Below are 26,250 nucleotides of genomic sequence, written 5' to 3'. Positions count from 1 at the left end.
TATAATAGGGGTATGGAAAAGGTTCCCTGGAAACTTGGTCCACTAAAGCAAAGCAAAGCAGAGGACACAGAGGGATCAAGATCCCGCCTTACCCTCTGAGGAGATTACAATCTAGCAGAGGACATGTAATCATAACACAAAGCAGAACATGATGACTCCTTTTCCTAAGGGAAGCACAAAGCACTACAGGGTTCAAAGGAGACAGACATGACAACTTTTTGATTTGGAAATCAAGAAAGGTAACAGCACTGGACCTTGAAGAATGAGAACCATTTTAATTAGTAGAAATGGAAGGGGGAATAAAACGTAATGAAAAGCAAAAGGGTAAAAAAGATTAGAAGGATAAAGTGTAGGAACAAACACCAATTTACAGTAGAGCAAGTATCCTACCTTCTTAATTACTACTGGCTTTTATGCTGGAGCCTTTGGGAAGTTAAGGGTCTTGAAGAGTCTTGGGCCAACGGTTCCCAGGCATGCTATTAGGCTGCCAAGTACAAGAATGTGTACAGCCATCTACTAAGAATAGCAAGAATTATGAGCCCATGGGACAAAATAACAATGATCACATCCTATGATGATGGTGTACCTGTGTAACAGTGTCCCTATACTGCAGCAACCAAGACATGCATGGGAAGTCAGAACCCAACAATAGTTTAACTTGCAAAATAATGACGTTAACGTCCAGAAACTGCTGAAATGGGATACATGGTAAAGGCACCCCAGGTTTTATAAATCTGAGTGGGTGGTGTCTTTGATTTAATTGTGTTAACTATTTGTGGGTATGCAAAAGTACATTTCTGTTCAAGTTCTAATAATTATCCAGGCTCCTCAAAAATTGATAGAATTATTTTGAAACCCAAGATCAATAAATCAAAAGAGAATCCCAACTCTGATTATGAGGTAAAGAACAATTATATGAAAGAGAATCAGATTTTCATTCATAAGAGGTTGGAGACAAACACTTCTTAAATAAACACTTCTTAAGTAACAAGCAAAGAGTTAGATTGGGTTAGATAGGGAACAGAAGCTAAGAACCAAAACCGCCTAGAGTTCTAAGGGTTGCTAGGGGAAGTTCAGACCAATGAGACGGAGTAAAAGAAAGAATTCAGATAAAACTTCTTGAGATAACTAGGTTAGAGGAACCTGATTAGAATCAGCCTGCACTTGACATACCTCAATTTAGACAGAGAAAGTACCACATTCATGTTCTAAGATGAACAAGTTGAAGTCTACACAGCAATAGTGTGTCCCTATATTTGCTGATGTGACACAAAATATCTTGAAGTCCATTATCTCCTCAGCATCTGAAGTAATTTCTGGCTTCACTCAAAAGTGCTGTTTTGAGAATTCATTGTGAAAAAACATAAAAAAGAAGACAAAAAGCACAGGAAGTCAAATTCCTATGGAAAGGTGAGCATACCTACTGGGGACTACGGGGAGAATAGTGTACACTTTTAGTTCACTTTCTCTCTGGAAAAAGAGTTGGTTAATTAAACCTAATATATCCATCTGATATGAGCACAGAGTAAGCACATCACATCATCCCTTAAAGGGGTTTGTTTTTGTAAACTTCACATGGTTAACTTTATTATCCAATCATCTATCAATCAAAATTCATTTAAAATCAGCCATTTATGACAACTAAAGGGACAGTATGGTACAACTGATCTACAAAGACCATAAGCCAATTTTCCCCATAGAAAAAAATTATAGATATATCATTTCTAAACTTCAAAACGAGATTTTAACCTTTCAAACCTAGAAGTTTATATTTATATTCCAAAATTAAGGAGTATCAGAAATTCATGGCCCATCAAACTGCTTGTAGCCACTAAGGAGAACCTGTGGTACTTAACATGATCAGGAGGCTACCTACCCCCTTTTTATAATTCAGATAGCTAATTTTCCTTTAAAAAAAATTTAAACAGAAGAATCAGTAAACCCTAGAGTTAGTCATACCATGCCTTCAAAACCAGAAGGCACACATACAATATATTCCAAAGACTTATGAATAAAAGAAGAGCCAGGTCATTTCACTGCAGATTTTATGTCGCATGATTTGTGTTTTTCCCCTAATTACATTCTAACTCTTTTGAAAGGTACCAGGTATGTCTGTTACCTGCAGTAACTCACTTAATTAAAAGACAGGACTAATAAGACTTCTGGCACTGGACTCCTGACAGTGGCAGACAACAGAGTTTACTATTTTAAAAACAAAAACCAACAGCAGTACAATCACATTAATCTTCAGTGAATTAATTTAACATTCAAGAGGATTGTGTTACAAGAGGTAACACCACCACATCCCCTCCCCAGGCCCTGAAGAAAGAGAGGAGCCAAAGGAAGTACACAGAGCAGGGTGGTCTCTTGCCAATAAACCTCAACATGGGAATAAGCTTCTGGAGGGGAAGATGCAGAGGCTTGGTAATCCACATCACTGTTGGGTTAATAAGGAATGGCTATCGAAGGCCTAAAATAATGCCACCCTCCTCCCACTGCCCCATTCTCAGTTACTTGAATAATGTGCTGGCTGGAGGGAGAGCAGAGAGAGTGACAGAGACACACACAGTACCTGTTGTTGAGAATTGTAGTCAAAAAGTCCCACAGTTGCTGCTGCTGAGTCCACAGGTACCTGCGTGCCTGAATAATCAAACTGAAGAGGCTCCATGCCCACATGTTCCATGGGGTCCAAGGGGACACTCTGGGACTCCATGTTGGAGAAATCCTCCACAGGCTTGGCACCATTGGTGCTGGTCAGCTGGGCTAAACCCTCAGAACCATTCTGGTTTGGACCCAGAAGATCCACTTCATTAGCAGAGTTCTGGCAATTACCAGGGGTACGGCTAAACAGAGAAAGTAAAGGGCATTAAACCTTATTTTGAGTGGGGAGGGACACTACAGCAACCTAAGTTTAAGGACAACGTCCTTGACACAGCTCATTACCAACAGTATTTAAAACTGTTTCTACAAAATGACTGGAGACCCTTCTGGTGCTTATATGTTCTATCCTATAAAATTACTCTTCTACTGCTTGCCTCTCCACCACAACCCACCCCTTAAATTTACATTAACTGCTATTAATTTACAATCCCTTTAACCAAGGGGCCCAGATTTGAGGAACACTGGATGAACTGGGAAAAAAATCACTGCCTGTGGCACCCATGAAAACAGAGATCCCAAAATACGGGTAGTAAAATATGCCCCCCAAAAGCAACATCTACTCTTTAAACAGAGTCAATGGACAAAGTAGTTTCTAAGGGGAAATTCCACATCTGAGAATAAGTCTATTTCAAAAAACTATTTTTTTAATAGGTGAAAATTTTGTGTGTGTGTATTTCCTGGGTACCACTGGCCACTGATAAAACTGTCTCCCCTTTTCCCCTTCTAAGAAACCAGAAGCAGACCGTTACAAAATAGTACAAAATAAATTCATATCTAGGATAAGCCCCTGCTAAGGAGACAACTCTAAGAATTAAAAGTAATGTGAGGATGTAATTTATCATCCAAACCAGGACACTCCTAAGAGCAAAAAAAAGGGCAGTGTTAAGAAATATCCTGGGACACAGGTATAAACAAATACTGTCCTGGGTAATTCAGGACACATGGTCACCCTATGTAAAAAGATTACAGGACTATATTATTCTAATTCAGACTAATGTAGAATAATATTATATTCTAGTCAGGGAGTATAGCCTGTGACTACATTCTAAGCCTAAAAGAAATCTTATCGCTGGTACAAATGAAAGCTCTTGTTGTGTTCCTTGACACACACAAACCCTACCACTACCACCTGTCCCGAAGTCAAATACCACAAAACAATGCCACAGGCTGCTTGAGATTCAGGATGGAGAGGCTACCCAAACTCATCTGAAAGACCTTAGATAAATGTTTATTTCTCTGTGTCTCAAATTTCTTCCAAAGACTGTAATTCTTTACACTCACAAGATACAAAAGTTAGGTTAGGAAGACTAAACAATTGAACGCTGTTCTACAATGACCTGAAATATATTTTAATTTGACTTTGTAGATTATTAGGATAAGGGGTGGGTGGGCGGGTGGGTGTGGGTGTAGGTACACGCATAATAGTTTTAGACTACAATTACATTACTAAAAATTAAATTCTCTTAACTATACATGAGTGACTAAGGATTTTTAAATTTTTAAAAATCATATACCATCACTAAAGGTTAGCTACATAAATGAAGAATAAACACAGTATCATTTCATTACTGTGCATATTAAAATTATAGGGTAAAACCTGCAAATCAATTACGACCAGAGATGGAATGAGAGGCCTCCATGGAAGGGATATGATTAAGAACAAGTCACTTGAGCTGCATCTCTGGTTCTTCAAAATGAAGAAAATGATACCTAACCTGCCTACCTCAAAGGGGGCTTATGAGTCTCAAGTAAAAGAATGCTTAAGTTCTCAACTGTTTTTCCTTCCACTCTAACATGCCACAGCCATATGACACACTTCCATTAGTAACCATGATTTCTCCCAAGATAGTGATTTGGGAGAAATCCCAAGGCACCCATCCCAGGTGATTTTGATATTTGAGAATCACTGAAATGATCTTTATGAAATCATCCTGCAAATTACAGAGCTCTATACAAATGAGAAGTCTATTGTTTTGGCAAAACATCAGGCATGGACAAATCTTAGAAAGTTCCACCTTACCAGTTAATTTACAATCTTTGTGGTATGGCCTACACTAGACCCAATAATTAAAAAGGACACACAGGGAGGGAAAAAGAAAACTAAAATCAAAATAAAACTGAATGAAAACAAAAACCCATAACCCCCATTCAAAAATCAGAAGTGTAAAACATACAAACCTAAAATCTTTGACGTCTGCGTCAATCCCATTCTGCACTGGTAAACCATTGGTCTTGTCCATCACATCACCCTCCTCCTTCAAATCTCCTAGCTTATCTCCATCAAACGTACCCTTGTTCTTCTTTTCACCTTTGTCGTTTTCATCACTGTCTGCATCCCTTGGGCCCTGTTTAAAAAATAGCTTCAGCTTCACTAATCATCATCAACTAACAATAGTGGGCAACCACTGTGGACACCAGACTACACTAGATGCTAATTAGAACAGGAGAGTGTCCATGACCTTTCAAGACATGACAATCTAATTAACAGACAACACAGAGGCAGGAACACTGCAGAAAGTCTTGCCAAATGGGGGAGACAGACATACATTTATGTTACAGAGTTTAGGACAGTCTTATCATGCCCAATGTCCCACCACCCCATTTTTTTCCTTTCTACCCAAAGCCCAACCACAACTTTATATCTCTTGGTTCTACTTCTCTGCTCTCAAATCTAACGCTATAGAGTAGCTCAACTCCTAAAAAGCCCCAGGAATGGCAGCTAATAGTATAGTTGGAATGTAGTAAGCCTACAAAATGAATTTCCTACTTCCACTGCTGATGTAAACTCCTCCCTTACTTCTGAATATTGAGCTAAGTGTGGTCTAACATCATTCCAATTCGATTACTCTATACACTTCATCTTGGGATATATGCCCTGCCAATTGCACCACCACCACCCCAGTTCCACCCAATATCTCACGGTTTACTGAATCTATAATTCACCAAACATCCTATACTTGACTTTTTTAATCCTTCAAAACATGTTAAATCTAACTATGAAATTCTTGCACAAAGAGTACTCTAAGAAGTGCTTACCAGTTGCCTTCCACTGCCTGTCCCATACCAGGGACTACATGAGAGCGTGTTAAGCTGAATCATTAATGCGACAGAATTTATCTCTGAAGTGCTTCAAACTACGAAGATTAAAAGACTGGACCTAAAAGAACTGATGTGGTGCCGAGCACACTGATGTACTGTTTTTTAAGGAAATTAAGTCTGTCTCCTCTTACCAACATTCTAAGTTAAGACATGGACATTTAAAGCAAATATATCTTGATTTCCAGAAGGAAAAGAAGGTTTGGTATAGTGACTTGACATGGTACAGAAAGCTTTGCAAAACCTTACCCAAGGGTTAAGTAATTTTGCTTTTGTAAAACTAGAGAGAGGTAATCTTGCTTGTCCCCATCACTGACTTCTGGTTTAAGGAAGAAACAAATAGACCTGGACCAAAAGAAAGCTCCTGGTAAAAGGGAAGATCCAGTCAAAAGATGATGAGAACTACCTCACAGCATTTCCAGTCACCACAACCAAATTTCATTGGGGGGCGGGGCGGGGGGGTGGATCACAAATGTAAGCTAAAGCAGCAGACGCTCAGTTATGACTGGGTAGGTAGGCCTGCAAATGTAAAATAAAAAGATGCTCTCAAAGTAGTTCTTAGCCATCTCTGGCCCAGAAAGACCAGACTCAGGGACCTTGACGATCTTAGACCTTTCAACTACCAGTGCAAAGCCCATTTTGCTTTCAAAATCATTCTCTGTTCAAATGTGACACAGAAAAAGAAAGATTTCATGCCTAATAAAAATAAAGGAACATATACCAGAAGGGATTTAGAAAGGATATATAACTTAGTTTTATGTAGCAGCAAGATGGTAAACTATAGTTTTGGCAGCAAATGAGATATAACTTCTACATCTTCAAAGTATAACACTGTTATTAGTTCAAAAGGAGTAAATGACAGCCAATTAAGCATGACATTGAGATCCCAAACCAGATATGGGAATATGACAGGATTCTAAAGAAAGAAAGAGCTTTCAAAATGTCCAGAGATAAAAGCTCCCTCCTCCTACAAAGGTAAAACTGACAGAAGCTATGTACTCATTTTTATATCCCCAGCACTGAATACAGTGCTGGGCAGAAGCTCAAAAAATATGACAAAGAAAACTGAAATGAGGGCTTCCCTGGTGGCGCAGTGGTTGAGAGTCTGCCTGCCAATGCAGGGGACATGGGTTCGAGCCCTGGTCTGGGAGGATCCCACATGCCGCGGAGCAACTGGGTCTGTGAGCCACAGCTGCTGAGCCTGCGCGTCTGGAGCCTGTGCTCCGCAACAAGAGAGGCCGCGATAGTGAGAGGCCCGCGCACCGCGATGAAGAGTGGCCCCCGCTTGCCGCAACTAGAGAAAGCCCTCGCACAGAAACGAAGACCCAACACAGCCAAAATTTTAATTAATTAATTAATTAATTAATTATTTTAAAAAAAAGAATATAGGGAGAGGAGTCCACAGAGGCACCAGAAGTCCAGCACATTTATTCTTTAAAAAAAGAAAACTGAAATGACAAAAAAAATCCTGCAAAACTGAACTGATAAAATAAGAAGGATCCTCCCATTATCTTTATCATCAGGTAAGAGTCCAGGAGGTGGTGATAAACAACTGTACCTGAATTAGACACCACTAATGTCAATAATAAAAAAAAGTATTAGAAGGATCATCCCATCCCACCAACACACTTAAGTAATCTCCCACAAATCTACAAATCAAGTCACTGGCTCAGGAGGAGCAGTTCAGCTCCAATTTCTCACAAGGAGTTCAAAAGGTCTACAGGCAAAAATGGGAAGGAAATTTGATACAACAGCAGTAGGAAGTTTCACCAACGAGCAAGAAGTCTGGGTACAGAAGAGACTCACTCACCAAATCAATGTTCTTCATGATCTTTCCCCAGTGACCCTTCACAAGGGCTTGCTGAGAAGCTGCTCCCCTTCTGTAACAGCCAACGGCTCTGGCCTGAACACTTGGTCACTGATACTTACATTCTCAATTTTACTACCAAGGGCAGATTTTCAAAGATATCCCCGGGATGGGCTGGGTTTTGCCCATGTTATACAGCCCATTTATATAAAATATAGCTACCTGGTTTTCTACTCTGACTAGGCTAGTAATGCCTCAGCAGAACAGCAGGTTCCTCCTATTTGACGGTGAGGGACCCAAGGAAGGCTTCCATACTTGATCTGGATGGGTTACAATGGGTGTTTCCATTTGGTAGAAATTCATGAAGATAAACGTTTACGACTTGTACACGTTTCTGTACATGGTTTTAACAAGTTTTAACAAGTTCAGTAAATCAACAAAAGTTTTAACAAGTTCTGTAAATCAACAAAAGCCCTAAATTAAAATAGTTGACATGAAGTCTGATTTCTGAATGACACCAAGAGCACAAGTAGGAAGCTATTCTGTCAAAAGTCTGTTATTAAAAGAGAATACAGAATACAGGGTTCAGGATCATAAAAATGGTCTCTTAGAAATCTGGGGAACCTAGAGAGAGAGAAGAATAAGGGTATAAATGGGCTGGTATGTTTTATGGGATTTTAAAGTTTTTTTAATGTGTAAGATAAAGTATTCCTTTAGAAAATACTAACCCAGATTGCAGAGAACCTACACTCTATCTCAAGTGCTAACACTTACTGGACTTTGGACAGGTCATTAAACCTAAGTCTTAGTTTCCTTTTCTATAAAACAGGGCTCATTTTGTTTAAAACAGAGTAGTTGTAAACATCAATGAAATGATGCATATGCAAAAGTTTATTATAAAGTATAACCATTTTATACAAATATGATACTAGTAAAAACTATGCACTGGGATAGTATTTCTTATATAACATTATCTGTGGTATTAAGATTAAAAATCTTCAATGCTCCCAATTAAGTGGTTTAACTCAAAGAAAAGAGTATAGCCAATCTGGCCCTCCCAGAGACACTGTCATTTTCACAATGTAGAGTGGCTCTATTGTTGGTGTTGATCATCACAATCTTTTTAAAACTTTGCAAGTGTCTGGGCTTTCTCCCAGAGATTCTGATTTAATTGGTCTGTAGAAGCTCCCACAAACGTTTTTAAAAGTTTCTCTTCCAATAAGCACTCACAATTGAGAACCACTAAAATTAAGTCCAAATTAAGTATCCTAAAGGCAAGGGGTATGTTTTGCTTTTTCATCACATATTACCTAGCACATATTAATATTAAAAAAGTCTATTGACTAAATGAAATAAAAAACAAAGAAGAATTAATAGCATCCTTTTGTTGTAGGCTCCCTTTAGGTAAATTACAATTCAAAACTGTAACCCAAATTCAGGCCTCAGAGTGCTCAAAATGCAAAGAGGCCAAGCCCAATCAAAATCTCTAGAGTAGGGCCAAGGAGGGTTCTTGAGAGATCAGATCCCAGATCTACACAGAGATGGAACAACACGTTCTGTTGCTAGATATCAAAGAACTGAGTGGAGAGCAGACAGAAAGAAGAACCATGCGCAGTGGGGATCACAGTCCTTCCAGCCGTGGCTCAGCTTCCTCAAAAGCCTCACATAACAGGGGGGATATTTCAGGGAATATCTATTAATTCTGAATGAAGTCAGAGAAATGAGAACTTAATTTTTCCTGCTATTGCAGAGATCTCACCACAAAGCTCCATATGGCAGAAGTCACATTCAATGAGATTAGTAATTTTCTTCCCTTTTTTTCTAAAACAATATTTTTGTGTATTTGCTTGACACTCGAGTCCTAAAGCCATAACATTAACTAAAATATTGGTTTCTCCTGTGTACACTTCTCGGTTTTTCACAAAATGCCCCCAAAAAACCAAAATGTCAATTTTCTTTGAAGTTCAGCAGCTCAGTAGCTCCACTAGTAATAAAAAATTTCAAATATTAAAAAAAATGAGTAAAAGTTTGAAATTACTAGTCATGTGAATTACTTTTAAATTAACATATTAAATATAATCATATTGTGAGAAACGAATAAACAAACCAAAGTAGCATATACCTTAGTAATAAGCAATATAGCTAAGAACTGAAATTAGAACAAAGTTTGAATTCAGGTCCCACCACTTCCCTTCTAACCCTCATTTTTCTCATCTATAAATTCATAGGGACAACATCAACCTCAAAGGGTTGTTGTTTCAGGTATTAAATAAGGCAATTCATGAATGTGCAATTCCTTTTAAAAGATTATTTTAAATATTTTGTCTAATTTTCACATTTTTCCCACTACCTTTCTCAGACACACCCACCCTCACCTCCACTCCCCCTAAAGCTTCAAATTTGCTGGATAGCTTATGTTTCCCCCCCTGGAATGACTATGGCTTTAATTATTAAACCCTCTGTCCCACTGACTTTTCTGAAATATCTGTACAGAATCAAGCCACCACCAATTATTACATTTCATCAAATCTGAGACACCATCAATTTATAAGACATACCATCATTTTATGTGTTGCTAAAAAGGAAACACTGGCAGTTAAACTATATCATTTGAAAAGCGCATCCCAACTTCAAAATGAACAAAAGTGGGGAGGTGTGCACTTTAGAAACAGTGGAATATGGAATATACCAGGCGCTGTGTATATGATCACACAATTCCTGGTATGCAAAAAGGTAAGAAGAGTGTTGCCCTCTGCTGTGGTACCACCATCTCCAGGAGGAAAAAGAGACGAAAACCAAAAAAGGTTTTCTGAAAGTTGTGCTTTTTTAACTTTTTATTTAGTCAGTGTCTAAAAGCTTGACATCGCAAAGCAGAACACATAGATTTCTTGTTCAGAGGAAGCTCAAATCTGAAGGGGCTCCAACCTGAGATAAAAGTTTCTCAATTTATCTGTTATCTTCCAAGAAAATTATAAGGCAGTATTTATCTAACTTTAATTTTATACAAATCACCTGTGGGTCTTGTCAAACTGCAGACTTTGATTCAATAAAGTCTGGAGTAGAATCTGAGAGTCTGCCTTTCTAATAAGCTCCCAGGTGCTGATAATTTTACTGGTCCAAGGACTTTGTGGAGCAAGATTTTGTAAGGCTTACAAAGCATTTTCATACATATTACATAGCCATATGAATTAGACTTTGTGCAAATGAGAAATTAAGGTCCAGTTGAGACTCAAACCCCTGCATTATACTCCACAAAGTTTTTAAACAAAAATCAATTAAAGTGGCATTGGCTGCCTGAAACAAATGCAGTGGAGACTAGAAAAGCAAGTCATCAATTTTGTGACCTAAGTGAATTGCCATGAGTGTGCAAGCATCCTCCAGGTCAGAAAGCAGCCAGTCTCTACAAATAAGCAGAAAGGTCTTCCCAAGATATTTTTTCTAAAAGTCTTTCTTCTGCAAATTTAGGGTGGCCTTCACCCTAACTGAAGTTTACAATGGTCTTCTCATTTACCTAGGAACCATAAACCAGAAAGGTAGAAATGACGATCCACTTTTCTGACTGGCTAGGCTTCAATCTATGTGATGATCAGCTGGTATTTCAAAAGACCAATAGCAGGGTCCTTGGATGGGTAATTTCACCCAGTGTCCTCAAAACACAGTAGTTACCTATGATTGTGTAACCACCCAGAACCATGCTTTGTTTTGTTTTGGGGTGTTTGGGGGGATGGGTAAGGGGACCTGTCTTTTTCCACGAATCAATAAAATAAAGGATATAAAAAGGAAATAAATTAAAAGACTTGACTCTGACTTAACTGGTATTCTGAGTTTTCCCATTATTCTGAAAACTGCTACCCTGAAGTTTCTGATCCATACTCAGAATACTATCAAAAATTTACAGTGGGTGATGAGAACAAAACACTGCTGTTGGATTCTTTTCATCAGCCTGCAAGTACTCTTATCTCAGAAGCCAAAACAACTAAGCTGAGTCCATTTGTACACTCAAAATGAACTTCAGAAAGGCTCAGGAAAGCTAGACAAAGAGTTAAATACCTTCATTCAAGCTTTAACTGTAAAACCACCTTACTGAAAATGGAAAACCACTGCAAATGAGTAATTACTTTAGTTCTAAACCCCTTTAACTGAAAAGTTAATCAGAGTCTGGCTTATCTGTTGTCAGTATCTGAGAATAGCCCCTTAGTACTTGATTTGAGGTCTACATTCATTATGCCATCAACGGTGATGTTTTTAGCTCTCAGGGGATTAAAGTGCGGCTTCTCCATGGCTTACTGGAGGTAATGTTGGTACAGCCAGCCCAAAAAGAAAAACATCTGAGTGCTCCGATCCATAAACCATCAATTCCTACTCTTTAGAACAATTAACTACAAGAAGCAGATACTCTGCCTTCCTTGGCCTCTGAACTCAGCACTCTGAATGACAAACTAGATTTATTTAAAAAAAAAAAAAAAAAAAGGCCCACCTCTTCCCATAAGATCAGCAGGATACAACCAAAAAGCTCAGAAAGCAGTTCACTGATCCTCAGTTCTCCATCCACCAAAAGATTAGACGTGCCAATGTGATGGACTGACGTCACTAATCAGTCTTCCTGTATCACCATTTAGGTGCAACTCAAGTCAAAATATGGGATAATAGGATAATATTCCATTACCCACAACCCTCCTTCTGAAAAGTTGGAACACAGATTTGGAGAATTTTCATTTATCGTTATGCAAACCTCAGCAGCTCAGTAAAGCAGATGCTTTTTAGAGAGTTCAATTTTCTGACCTCTATCCTGAGTTCCTCTATCCTGAGTTCTTCCAACTTCCTCTGGTGACAATACTAAAAATCACCAATCTCTCAAGACAATTAAGGATAGACGCCACCTTTACAAAATCAAATAAGATACTGAATACAAAAGATACAGCCTCGTTACAGATTAATGAAATAACTGTTTAAAAAGATAAAAACAGGAAAAAAAATAATAAGTCAGCCCCAGTGTCTTACCTTTCTCCTAATTCTAATTATTTTTCTTCTTCCTACAAACTTCACAGTAACCCAGGCACATGCCTGGTGGCTAATGCCCAAGACTTAGAAGCTGGTCACACATTATAGAGAATTCATGGCAAGAGACATACAGGTTCCAGTTCACCACAGTAATGACTTACCTATGCACGACACTAACTTTTCTCCTTTAGTAAATAACTAAAAGTTATAGGCAGAAGTTGGAAGGCAGCACTTCCTCTGAGGAATCTGCACTCTTGAGATGAGGGAAGTGTGAGGTAAGAAAAAGAGGTGAGCTTGGGACAAGCTGAAAGGAGAGAAGAAGTAACACCATTCTTCCCATGAGACAACAGGCAAATGATCATTTTGCCTGATCCCATTCCTCACATCCAAAGGGTAGATCTTGTTCTTCCCAAGTAGCCTCCTGGGAAGGTTCAAATACAAGAAGTCTTTTCCAATCTGATCTACAAGCCACTAAACCTGACCTATGCCTCTGCAGGGTCAAAAGACCCAGAAGTAATCAGGTCAGCTTTGGAACAGCTACCATGCAAGACGCAGACAAAAGCCCCAGTTTAGTCCCTTGATCTTCCTGAAGGTAATTATACAAATCAACGATCTTGTTCTGGCTAAATTCCTCAAACCAAATTTCTAGATGTGGAGCTGGGAGAAATCCAAACCAGCCTCTTAAATAAGTTCATTTCGCACCCCCACCCCCCATTTTTTTGGTGGAATCAAAAGCTCCGGCCACGTGTCAAGCGTCAACGTCAGCTGAAACATCCATAATCTCTGACGTGCCTAGAATAAAGCTAACTCCATGGGAATTCTGGTTACCCTGGATGCCACCTGTTATCTTCCCGCCAAGCAAGTCAACAATCATTCATTTCATGTCCACTGACGTATTAAAGAATTGAACTTGACACTTGAGAAAGCTGCACCAAAAATGTACTACTGTAACTCTACAGAAGTTTCAAGTGGAACTGGGAAAATAGGACCAAGCCTCTGATACCTAGCAACAGATGTCTAACAATAAAAACACTGACAACAAATGCTATCAAGATAAAAGAATGTAAGATAGTTGTAAAGGCAAAGTTATTATTATGATTTGGGGGAAAGAAGGTCTCTTAAAATGACTGCCAACCAGTAGTATTAGCCCAAAAAGACTTCAGGGAGAAAGTGCTTTGAAAAGGTACAAAACAAGTTGAGTCGGGAGAAAAGGAAGGAAGAAAGATTCAGGGTGCCTTTCATGGCCTTCCTAGCTGTGACTTGGAATATAAAACCAGTCACAGAATACAAAATGAAGAAGACTCAAACAGAAATACATCTTAAGACTTCTAGATCTAGAAAGTCAATGGTATAAGAAAGAACTAGTTTTGAGAAAGGCTATCAAAGATGCTTGAGGAAGACTGCTTAAGACTTAAAAAGGGAAGAGGCTGTAGACAGAGAAGCTGCTCTAGCTACAATTTAGCATCAGAGAGGTCAATGGTGATGAATCTGAAAAAAACTGAAATACAGAATTAACAGAACTTCTAATTTCCTGACAGCCTGGGTATGAGAAGCAAAGCTATTCAAAGAGGGCCAAAGACCCATCCCATAATTAAAGCCTAGCTGGCAAAAACAAGAACGACCCCACATATCTGATCCATTTTAAGGATCCTAGGGTACTGGCAAATCACTCTCTCAGATCTATTCCCTATTGACAGCCGCCTTCAGCTTTGTGTTAATTCCTTTTCTTTTTATTTTTGTTTGTTTGTTTTAAACTAAAAATGGTGTTTTCTGGTAGGCCAATGAACTGCGATCTAGATTTCAGTCCTTACCTCACATTACTATCAATGAGTCCCAAAAAAACATCATTTCTCTATTTTTAAAAAGTTTAGTTTACATCTCCTGCTGTGTTTGCTGAAATCTAATTGCAATAAAAGCGTATTTTAAAACCCTGCACTTAATGCTGTGAATATCTAAGGAAACTAAACAGGCATGTTTTGCTTTAGGGGAAAGGGGAAAGAGAGAGAGAGAGAGATAGGAACAAGTTCCTCAAGCCAACTTACAAATCCTCCTTTTCTTAGACAGGAATCGCCCGGGGATGAGCTCAACACATACTCCACCATGCTAACGCCTAGTCCCCCACTCTCCGACCGTGGGGACAGTACAGAATTGACCTCACTGTTCACATGGAAACTCTGACCAGGTCTTCTCTGCACCATGATTGGCTGGGAAACTGAATGATCTACAAAAAAGATACACAAGCATGATACAGTGCAGCCAGAGGCTCAAACAAATTATGAGTGATGTCTCATGGATAAACCAATGACTGGGAATCAGGAAACCTGCCATGGTCAGTTGAGCCAAAACCTCCTATTGTGTTTTCCCTAAGTATAATACTCTACATAAGCTAAGGAAACGGAACACACCCCTCATATATCCAGGATAGCAGAGCAATACAGCAGTTCACATAACTGGTTTATCTAGCTAAGTGGATAAATTAATGTTTACCTCTTTCAAGTAGCAGAATTTCTTTTTAATATATTTTATTGGCAATGTTACTGAAACAAAATGTGATCTTACTGCCTTTTTTAAAACAACATAATTTGATCTTTTCTGATGACCACTGTCATCTGAGGTTCCATTCTTATATTGCTGTAACACAGCACATCAGCTTTTGAATTTTCTGTCTCCTTCCTCCCTATCAACTGTCATTTCTTTCTGCTGTCGGTATGTCTGCCTCTACAAGTTCTCCCCATCCCTTTCTTCAGGGGTAGTCAGTCAGAAGAGCGTCCATGCCCAGTGACTTATTTGGCCCAAACCACATTTATAGATAGATCACCCCATACACAGTACACAGGGGCAACGGGAGGAGAAAGAAACATGAACTTCAAATGGCAGGCATGGATTTTCTAATTCCAAGTATGCTGACAGCAGTACAGAACAAGAAGTTGTAGCTGAAATTATGGTCATTTCAAATAAGACCATTCCCCTGTGGCTAGCACTTCAGTAAAATATTGAAGACCTGATTTTGTGTTAATTATGTTTTAATAAATTACATCATATAAGCTCCTTCATGGCAATTATACCACAGGACAGGACATTGCTTGACATGCTTGTCACTGATGTAAAATTCACAACTTGCCAATTGCTGAGGAAAGGAGCTCTAAGACAGGCATAAATCACAGTACAGATGCTAGATCTAGATTACCTGATGTTCCCCAGGCACTGTCTCGCCATTGATCACCCAGGAATATTCCTTTTGGTCCATCTTTGCTGGATTCATCTGTTTCCCAAAACTTTTTACCTGGCAAGAGCTGCTGCAAATTAAAAATAATAGATGCTTTTAAAGAATTCATAAAGGATGAAAGTACAGCAGTCAACACTTTCTTTTAGACAAGGGTACTGAAGATGCTCACGTGCCCTGAAGGTCTTTAATCGCAGTGTTCTGACTCCGCAGATTGTGGTCAGAGCACTACTATATGTTTGGTAAAAGTCACAAAGAGGCCTAATGCAAGGGGGGCTACAGATCAACCCATCACAATAGAGGCTCAGCTTAAATATCTAGAGTTATTCACTTAATCTATGCCAAGATTTTTAAAAGGCGGGGGGCGGGGGGGGGAGGCGGGGATTCATACTAGACCTATGAGCTAACTGCTAAGAAGATTCTTACTGAAAAAGAAAGTACCTACAACTATTAAAAGGTTACTTCTGCCTACATGTATACTAAGGGGCCCTACAAAGTTACTCAAGCTGTGGCATGAACTCAGACCCCAGCTATGGGACACCAGAGGCAAAACTCACCTCCTTCATACACAGAGATTCTGTTTAACTAAAACACTTTCAACACCACAAAGAAAAAACTAAAACAAACCAAAAACAAAAACAAAAAAAACTTCCCAACCACAACATTAACCTGTTCCAAGATTTTGGAAACACAAAACAGCTATTCCCCCATTACTGGAAGGGAAATAAAAATCTCCTCACCTCAGTTAATCTTAAGAATACTTAGTAATGCCATTATAGAGACTTCACAAAACATTCCACACCTCATAAAAATGCAGGTATCACTAGCTTTAAATTAGCTTCAACCAAAGAAATGCAAACTACCCTTTCAAGCAAAACACAGTACAGTTTTGCACAAGATCAAAGCATTAGTGACCTGTTACAAAGTAAATTTCCACTAGAATCCCATCATTCTTGGTTCTGGTTATCAGCTTTACTCACTAAAATGTCCCTCTTATTTCTTCTAATTATGTTTTCACTTCAGCTGCTACTAGTCAGACAAGAAACTCAGAAGTTTGAGATAGTACACTGCTTTTGAGCATAAAAGAACGCGCCTGAAGAGTTGAATTTCTCAGAGGAACAGAATAAAAAACCAGAAAGTACAAAACATTTGCTCTCCTCCTTGACAATAAAGGTTTACCTTTTCTATTTACAACCCATAACTCAATGATAATGAAGAAATATATCAACTTTGCCCTCACTAAAATGAATCTCAGCTTTCCAACCTAAATTCTGGGTTTCTCGACATCAATTTATTCTAGCTCTATAAAACTATCTGGTAGACATGGGTTACTACCTGGAGCAAAGCAGTTTCCCTTGTACTTTTTTCCCCTAACTTGTTATTTTCTAGTCCAACAAGGTCATGACAAAAGACACATTTCGGTCTGACACTTAATTGCACAGACGCATTGGTTTACTTGAAGATGAGCAGTTACAAGCCGTCAATTCCTAATATGCCTCTAGGGTTCATTCTCTGAGAGAAGCAAGGACACAGCTGGTCTGTTAACTTGAGGAGGAGGGAGAAGGGGTGGGAGGGAGAGCCCAGACCATAGCTAGGCAGTGGAGTCAGGAAGCCCTGGACTAGACAACTTTGATGTGTCATAGGACAAACTGCAGGACTGCCCTGGGCCTCATTCTCTTTGCACTGATGAAGGAAATATTTTCCAGGTTGCTGTGATGATTAGAGATGTTGCTGATGTGGGCCTAACACAATGCCCACCACGCAGGAGGTTCTCAATAAATGTATTCAGTGGCATTACACCAAGGCAAAACAGCTGTAAACCACAGATGGGACCCTGAAAATTAATGTGTACTAACGCACAACTCTAGAATTCTTGCCTTTGAACTTATTTTTCTCCTCTTAATCTCAAAAATGCCCTCCTATAAGATTACAAATAGAATTTCTTTCCCTATTGGTTGTACCCTTTCCAACTAACATTCTGATTTTTCTCCTGTATTTTGTAGGGAGTGTAAGCAAACAGGAGTCCGCATCAACTTCTCCTCTGTGTACCAGAAGAAAGAATGTCAGCACAAGGGACACCTCACTTGTTGGTTAACTTTAGTCTCCATATACTGGAAAGAGAGCAAAGATGATCAAATATATTCATTATGGTGCTCATCCCTCTCGACACAAATTTGGAAATCTTTATTCAAAACTCAAGCTTCTCTAAGCCACCAGCCTCCATGTGCAAATATAGTCTGTCCATAATTTGTCAAATTGCTTAGTGAAAACAGCAGCCCTTGAACTCAAGGCTTCAAAAATGACTTCTAAGATCTTGTCATCTTTCCTCGTAGCTTGCCATGTTGTCACAACTTGCAAAGCCAGAAAAAGCAGGTCCATATATAAGCAAGGCTGTTTCCAGGCCAAATTCTCTCAAAAGGAAACAATAATGCAACAAACATGTAGAAACGTACTAAAAAGTGGAGACTGTACTTCAACGTAGTAATAGATGCAACAAATCTCAAAGGAATAGTCATCCCTCGGTATCCATGGGGGGTTGGTTCCAGGAGCCTCCTTGGATACCAAAATCCTCAGACGCTCAAGTCCCTTATATATAATGACACAGTACAATGCATACAGTACACACTGAAAAATTCAAGACCCTAGTCAGATACCAAGAGGAAATGGTGTCTTCCACTATTAACAGTATGTATAAATATAAATCCTAAATAGATGCTAGGAGCAGCCCCCAAAGTACTAAAACCCCATATGCTTTGGCAAAGTAACCAAGAAGATCAATTAACTATTATTAATGAAAACAGCAGGGACTGAAAAGGCAAGTCTGTAAGAGATAAAGAAAAAGGAAGTGGTAGAAGAAGGTGGTAGCAAGCCAATTCTGGGAGGAAAAAAGGCAGAACCTATGGTTTGCAAGAGTGCTCTGAAAATGAAGAAAAGTAAACTACTGTATCAAGGTACCTGGGCAAGGACAGAAGCAAACTTAGCAAAGCTCCTCAGAGTCTCTGGACCTTCCACAGCATTTCTCTTTCCTCCAAAACATACCCTTCTCCACTCTTCAGCTGTGTGGCAAGCGGCATCTGAAACAACTCCTAATGTCTGTACCTCTTGGTACACAGTCCCTTGTGTAATTCCCCCTCTTATCCCCCTCTTATCTTATCCTCTTAAACTTAGCAAAGCGCCTCAGAGTCTCTGGACCTTCCACAGCATTTCTCTTTCCTCCAAAACATACCTTTCTCCACTCTTCAGCTGTGTGGCAAGCAGCACCTGAAACAGCTCCTAATATCTGTACCTCTTGGTACTCAGTCCCTTGTGTAATTCCCCCTCTTATCCTGTCTGTGGGCTGAACCTACTGACTTGCTCCTAAGGAGTAAGAGAGGGCAAAAGTGAGGGGGTGCCGCTTTCAAGATTGTCTTTAAAATACTGACTTCCATCTTGCTTCTACTCCTCTCTCGCCCTCTCGCCTTCTCACTTTAACGAAGCTAGCTGCTATACCGTGAGCTGCCCAATAGAGAGGACCATATGGCAAGGAACCAAGAGAGGTCACTGGACATCAATTCCTTAGGAACTGAGGCCCTCAGTCTAGCAACCCGCGAGAAACTTAATCCTGATATCAACCACGTGAGTAAGCTTGGAAGCAGCCCCTTCCCCAGCTGGACTTTGAGATGACTGCAAACCCAGATGAAATCCTGACTGCAGCTTGTGAGGGACCCTGAAATAAAGAATCTTGCAAAGTCATGACTGGACTCCTGACCTACAGAAACTGTGAGGCTTAAACAACGTGTTGTCTTAAGCCACTAAATTTTAGGGTAATTTGGAACACAGCAATAGATAACTAATACAGCTGTGAATATACGGAAGAGTTTTCTTTTATTTAAAACATCTTTAAGAGTCTGTTTTCAAGAAGCACTTCTTGTTCCATTTCTAATATCTAAAATCAAAGTGTTTTTTTTGAATTTGGAAAAAATTACATCCGTTCCATTTCATGTTTTCCCCTATTTTGTCTTATAGCCCTTCTGTATTAAAAAAAAAAAAAGACTGGCTTTTTAAATTCGGCAAAATTAAATGGACTTAGACTTGTTAAGCTTACTGAGAATTAGTAGCAATCACACAGTCAAGAGTCATCTAAAATAAAGACATTGTTCAAATCTGATCGTATTAAAAGGAGCTATAATCTATTGAATATAAAACAAAGTGATGATGAGTATCCAATTGTTATTTCAAATTCAGATTCAACCCCTCTAAAGGTTATATCATCCATAGCACTGGCTAAAACATCCTGGTTCACCAACCCACATCAGGAGTTGCCGAATCTTCACTTACACCACACCTAAATTCAATCATCAAACATTCAAATGCAACTACTGTATGAAAAGACACAGTTACTGCTTAACCCATCAAGAACTTGGAAATACTGTTCGACAGGACAACAAAGAACAGATCGCAGAAGAGGTTTACAAAATTCAATTTAAAGAAAGATTAGGCAATTAGAGGATTAAAAGATTTCACAATTCTAAAGGAAGATAAGGGAATTAGAAATTGGTCCAACCAAAGCAAAGGAGACCCAGGGAGTCAGACGTAGGCAGTATCAACCAATATGCATGTTTAGGGACAGGACATATGATGCACAAACAAGTCTGTCCTTATAAAAGCAATTAATGCATCAGGCTAGATAGTAGCTTGGGTACAGCAGCCACTAAAAACATCCAAGTAACTTCCCTGGCTCAGACTGCTTACCAAGCAAACTTAAGAGAACTTTGCTTCCTCCTATAGCCAAACATGCTGATCACTGAACACAATTATCCTGTCCACTTGAGAGTTGTTACTTCTCCTTATAAATCAGTAAACTGCATTTTAGTTTTCATACATTAATCTCTTGTGGTTCTAGTCAGTATAGGTCAGTTCTATAATCCAATCATCTCTAAATTAGTAAATCCCTTTCAAGACCTACAAACTGAGAACCAGGGCTTGGGAGGGCCTACCATCCGACACAGCAATACAACAGACCTTGTACTCTTCCATGTACTGTCCCATTAAATGGGATTCCTAAGTGCCTCTCCAATAGTATCTGTTCTCCAGTCTTTAGGAGAAAAACACATACACTATTTATCCCAGCTTGAACCACAGGTTTGCAAAAGAAAAGACTTAAGGAGAGTAAAGAAATCAGTAAGCTTATTCATGAGGCTTCTGGAGAACAAAGTGGAAATCAAGCACTGGTTTATGAGCAATGTTAGCCACTTGGGAAACCTCTAAATTGTGTTTGGAAACACCTTTTTTTTCTAATCATCTAACAGAAAAGACAATACACAAAGCCACACTTGCACAACTGACCACAACATTAACCTCTACTAAGAGTCCTTTAAACAGAGGTGGAGACAATAAACTAAAAGGCTTGAGAACATCAAAAACCTCTAGGCTTCTTATTTTAAGAAGTAATATAGTAGTAAACACACACAACTACTCTGAAATCATTTTAAAAAACAAACAACAAAAACTGGTCTCAAATCCCAACTGTGTGAATTTAACTCATCTAGGCCTGTTTTCTCACCTATAAAATGAACTGTTATGAACATTAAATAATATAGTGTGTAAAGGAGTAGTACAATGCTGGACTCAGAGTAATCAATCAAAGAATTAGCTGCTAATATTATTTAATAACAAAGTAGTAACCAATAGACTTCACACTACTATTGGCATAGCCAATGAAATGCTCCTGTGTACTCAGCTAGCAGATGTGAGCACAACATCACCCAGCCCACTTCAGTGTAAATCTATAAAATTAGGAGCCCTAACAAAACACTGCAGGAAGAACTATGATTAGAGCTTTGCGAAAACTAAGAGGCAAGCTGATTATTAAAGACTGGATGTGTTTGACCATACCACCATTAATATTTGCATAGATGGAAACTCCAATAAGCACTCTGTGCTCAAGAGGACTGCTTACACACAACAAAGGCTGCACAGAGCTATCTCTCAGAGCAGAAATTTGGCTTCTTAAGGAGTACTGTTCACAGGGATGCTACAGCCCCGAACGCATGAACAGGTTTAATCATCTCACGTGGCAATGCAAACTTCCAACACAAGCTTAGTTTCATTGGAATGTAGCCAATGCAGGAGTCAAATACCTGATATTTTAACTAGCTGGTAAGATACAGCCCCCCCCCAATTTTTTAATCTCTTGATAAATATTCTCATTACATTAAAAGAACTTGATATTAACTCAGAGAAAGGACCGCTCAGTACTGATAGAAATAAAGAAGTATTATTGGTAAACACTGTCACATGTTCTAGTCAAAGCTCTGACTGTGAAAACTGTGTAATTTTCAGAAATCCCTTCTCAAAATCTTAATGCCCTAGGGAATTTACCTGGCCCTCCATACCATAGAGGGTTGTTGTGAAATCTAGTGAGACAGTTCATAATAAATACTATAAACTACACACAGAAGTTACTACTAAAGCTTTAACAAGAAACGGTTTAAATATAAAAGAATAAATCGATATCCTTTACAAGGCTTTTAAAAAAAGGTACAAATATCCATTCACTGTTACGACAATTCTTTTGGAAAGAGTTCTGAAAAAATATACAGTAAGAGTCATGTTCAACTCCTACACTGTTGGTGGGAATGTAAATTGGTGCAGCCACTATGGAAAACAGTATGGAAGTTAAAAACTAAAAACAGAGTTGCCGTATGACCCAGCAATCCCACTCCTGGGCATATATCCAAACAAAACTACAATTAAAATACAATACAAATAAACATATCTATGAAACAGAAACAGACTCACAGATATAGAGAATGGACTTGTGGCTGCCAAGGGGGAGGCGAGTGTGGGGGAGTGAAGGGTTGGGAGTTTGGGGTTAGCAGATGCAAACTATTATATATAGGATGCATAAACAACAAGGTCCTACTGTATAGCACAGGGAACTATATTCAATATCCTATGATAAATCATAATGGAAAAGAATATGAAGAAGAATACATATATGTACAACTGAATCACTTTGCGGTACAGCAGAAATTAACACAACATTGTAAATCAACTACACTTCAATAAAAATTTTAAAAATAATAATAATAAATTAAAAAGCTGGAAAAAGCCATGTTCATTCCTGAGAATTTATCTCAACATTAAAGAATTCAAAAGGGAAAAAAAGCTTCACATTCAAAATGTAAGAGCAAAAAAGTTGGGAGCAAACTAAATGTTCAATAAGGTACAACTATATGCAACAATACAAGCTCACCCAAAACAGCTATCAGGACTATATGTAATATTTATAAAATAACATTAAATTTTAAAAGCAAAATACAAAATTGTACACGAAAAGACTGCTTCTCCTCATGCACCCTTCCCTTTTGGATCAAGATTGGAAAGAAAAATAAAAACTGAAATAGGTGCTCGTTGATGTGGGATTATGGATGACTTGTTACAAAATACACTTTTATTATGATTTAGAACTGTTTAATAAATACAAATTGAGATTATGGTGGTACAGAATTCACTACAAATAAGCATTTTCTCTTAAGCAGATACATTTCACTTCAACATAATTTCAAAGTGACAAAAGTTAGTGGGAATTTTGAGAGAGCTCACACCGCATGTTTCAGATATGAGTTGGCCAAAAAAATTTGTTCAGGTTTTTCCATAAGATGTTACAGAAAAATCCGAGCGAACTTTTTGGCCAAACCAGTATTTTTTAAGCAAGCAGATAATAATTTCCAATCCACTTTGCAAACTGTAGCTTAAATAAGGGATGGTGAAAATCTTCAATGGCTTAATCACAAGCCAATCATTTTTTAATTAAAAATACCTAAGTATATTAAAAAATAAATAAATAAAGAAGATGGTGTTTTCATTTTTCCCTTCTCTTCCAGAAAGTTTAAGGAACATGACCCTCTAAATTCTCACTTCCCATTTATATATCTACTAATTAAGTATCCTGCATTTTTTTAATCAGTTACTCAATACTTACATGTAAAGATTATTTTTAAATGTTTAAACATTTTTGTTCTGTTTCATTTTATTCAAATCGTCAAAAAACTGTCTAAGAATCAAAATTTGCTATAATTTTTTTCACATTTCACTTACTAGGCAACATCACAATCTAGCATCTAGTAATTAACTGCTTAAAATTTTCAGTCTATGTGGCAAGATGATTACTAGTGAAAACAAATTTCCATATTAATTGTCTCTCAACTAAATCTCTTTTTGTTGAAATCTAATATACTCCTTTTAAGAAAGAGAAGTTTAATTTTTTGCATAATTATAACTGCAGTATATAAAATTAAGAGATTTTTTAAAAATATTTTCCAGGGTTATTAAGCACTTTTCATAATAAACACTGTTAATAGTTGTATCTAATGTCCTTTAATAACATTTCCACCACTAAGGATGAAGTTATACAAATCACTTAGGCCTGGCCAATATGAGGTAATTTGACCTTCTCTCTCATATCTGAAAAACCAATATTGTTTTTCTGACCATTGAAAAAATAAAATTTTAGCATCTGAAGTACTTGAACTTACCCTGAAATGCACAACCTGCATGAGCCACTACTGGAAGTAACAAAAGCAGTAAAAAACAAACAAACAAAGTTCTCTGCCCTGAAAGAAAAGATTAAAAAGAAAAACCGGGACTTCCCTGGTGGCGCAGTGGTTAAGAATCCACCTGCCAATGCAGAGGACACAGGTTCGAGCGCTGGTCCGGGAAGATCCCACATGCTGCGGAGCAACTAAGCCCGTGCGCCACAACTACTGAGCCTGCGCTCTAGAGCTCACGAGCCACAACTACTGAAGCCGGCGAGCCTAGAGCCTGTGCTCCACAACAAGAGAAGCCAGCGCAATGAGAAGCCCGTGCACCGCAATGAAGAGTAACCCCTGCTCACCGCAGCTAGAGAAAGCCCGTGCGTAGCAACGAAGACCCAACACAGCCAAAAATAAATAAATAAACAAACAAACAAACAGGCCAAGAATTAAAATTTTTTTAAAAAAAAGAAAAGAAAAACCTACCAGGAATCAAACTGGAATAGTACCGGGCACAGGATGGTCAAGGGACACCTTAAAGGATGGGGGACTTCAGAGCGAGAAGACAGCGGAAAGGACTTTCCACAAAGAGCAAAGGTAGAAATGAAAGCAAGTGAACCAATAAAAAAGGAATCCCGCCACCAACTAGAGGCGCAGTAAGGAGAGGGTGAAAAAGCACAACTAGTCCAGCTGCCAGTGAGGCTTTATGGAGCACCAAGGAGCTGGGCTCTAATCCAACAGGCAGCAACAGGGAGTAAAATCATAAAAATTCATTTTAAAAGATTAATTTGAGGGACTTCCCTGGCAGTCCAGTGGTTAAGACTCCGCACTTCCAATGCAGGGGGCACGGATTCAATCCCTGGTTGGGGAACTAAGATCCTGCCTGCCGCGAGACGTGGCCAAAAAAAAAAGATTAATTTCACATTCCTTTACAAAAAAGAGTGAGGGAAAGCAAATGGATGCTGGGAGGCTAAGCAAAGAGGTCACTGTAGTAACCTAGGCATAAAATGGTAAAAGAAGGGACCTGTGGAAATGGGAGCTGGAAAGGTACAAACTGCTGCTTAGATGCCTCTCTCAACTTTCAAGGCATTTTTTTTTAAGTTATTTAATTTCAAAAGGAAAGATTCATAGCCCATTATGATGATCAAGAATGAAGTCACTAAGTATACATAAGCCAGTCTACCACTGAAGTTATTTTAATCAGGAATCTATTCCACAGAGTCAGCTGGGTCCAAAGCCTAGCTGAAAACAGGATCCAAGTATGTAAGAATATGGTGCTGCAAGTTTAAGTCTACAACTCCAATGGGAAAAGTTTTAAGGTTGTCCTGAGGATCCACTGCGAGTTGCTGGGGAACAGTAAGAGCAAAAAGAGCAATCAAGTAGAGATAAGAAGAATTTGGTAGCTCTTAAATTTTAGGACCACCACAAATTAGACTGAATTGCAAACAGTTCTTTAATTGATGACTACTGTTAAACTCAAAAATGCACTCTGGGGAATTCCCTGGCGGTCCAGTAGTTAAGACTCCACGCTTCCACTGCAGGGGGGCAGGGGTTCGATCCCTGGTTGGGGAACTAAGATCCCGCATGCTGCGAGGTGCGGCCAAAGAAAACAAAACAAAACAAAACAAAACAAAAACGCACTGTCTTCAAAGGAGCACAGGGGTTTCCCAGTGTTCTTTACCACACAAAAATCACAATCACTGTTAACAACTTCATCCTTGAAACTAAACACACAGAAGACATTGGTTGTTCTTTCAGAAAGCATGCCCTTCAAAAATAAAAAATTCAGAGATACTGTTAGCACCTCAAGCTCCATGAATATTTTGTGGTAAATTAACCTGGGGCAAGCTCCACACTAATCCCTTCTCCACTGCACATCCCTTCCTGAAGCCACTGAAGGTAAAGTTTTCCTTATACCTTCCCGCTTCAAGTTATTGGAACAGAGC

The 26,250-nt window shown here is 38.7% G+C and overlaps 1 protein-coding gene and 1 long non-coding RNA gene across 22 annotated transcripts in view; one reads left to right on the top strand and one right to left on the bottom strand.

Moving 5' to 3' along the window:
- Positions 1-26,250, top strand: part of LOC309637465 — a 606,851-nt gene that overhangs the window by 486,992 nt on the left and 93,609 nt on the right. The window lies entirely within an intron of this gene.
- The window catches only part of PUM1 (pumilio RNA binding family member 1), a 128,253-nt gene that overhangs the window by 58,913 nt on the left and 43,090 nt on the right, over positions 1-26,250 (bottom strand). For 12 of the 21 annotated variants that reach the window (XM_082410971.1, XM_082410952.1, XM_082410953.1 and 9 more), the window contains 4 exons: positions 15,753-15,861; positions 14,608-14,786; positions 4,840-5,006; positions 2,573-2,843 (listed from right to left, as the gene is read on the bottom strand). The exons of 3 other annotated variants lie outside the window; for them this stretch is intronic. In XM_082410971.1, coding sequence (XP_082267097.1) covers positions 2,573-2,843; positions 4,840-5,006; positions 14,608-14,786; positions 15,753-15,861 — 726 coding nt within the window. The remainder of the gene's footprint in view (positions 1-2,572; positions 2,844-4,839; positions 5,007-14,607; positions 14,787-15,752; positions 15,862-26,250) is intronic. 6 more of the 21 variants (XM_082410955.1, XM_082410956.1, XM_082410957.1 and 3 more) reach the window with 2 other exon arrangements.

The sequence above is a fragment of the Balaenoptera physalus genome (assembly GCF_965194825.1).
Source record: "Balaenoptera physalus genome assembly, chromosome: 1".
Taxonomy (NCBI): domain Eukaryota; kingdom Metazoa; phylum Chordata; class Mammalia; order Artiodactyla; family Balaenopteridae; genus Balaenoptera; species Balaenoptera physalus.
Note: the sequence above shows the minus strand (reverse complement) of the source record. Positions and strands in the feature narration are given on the sequence as shown.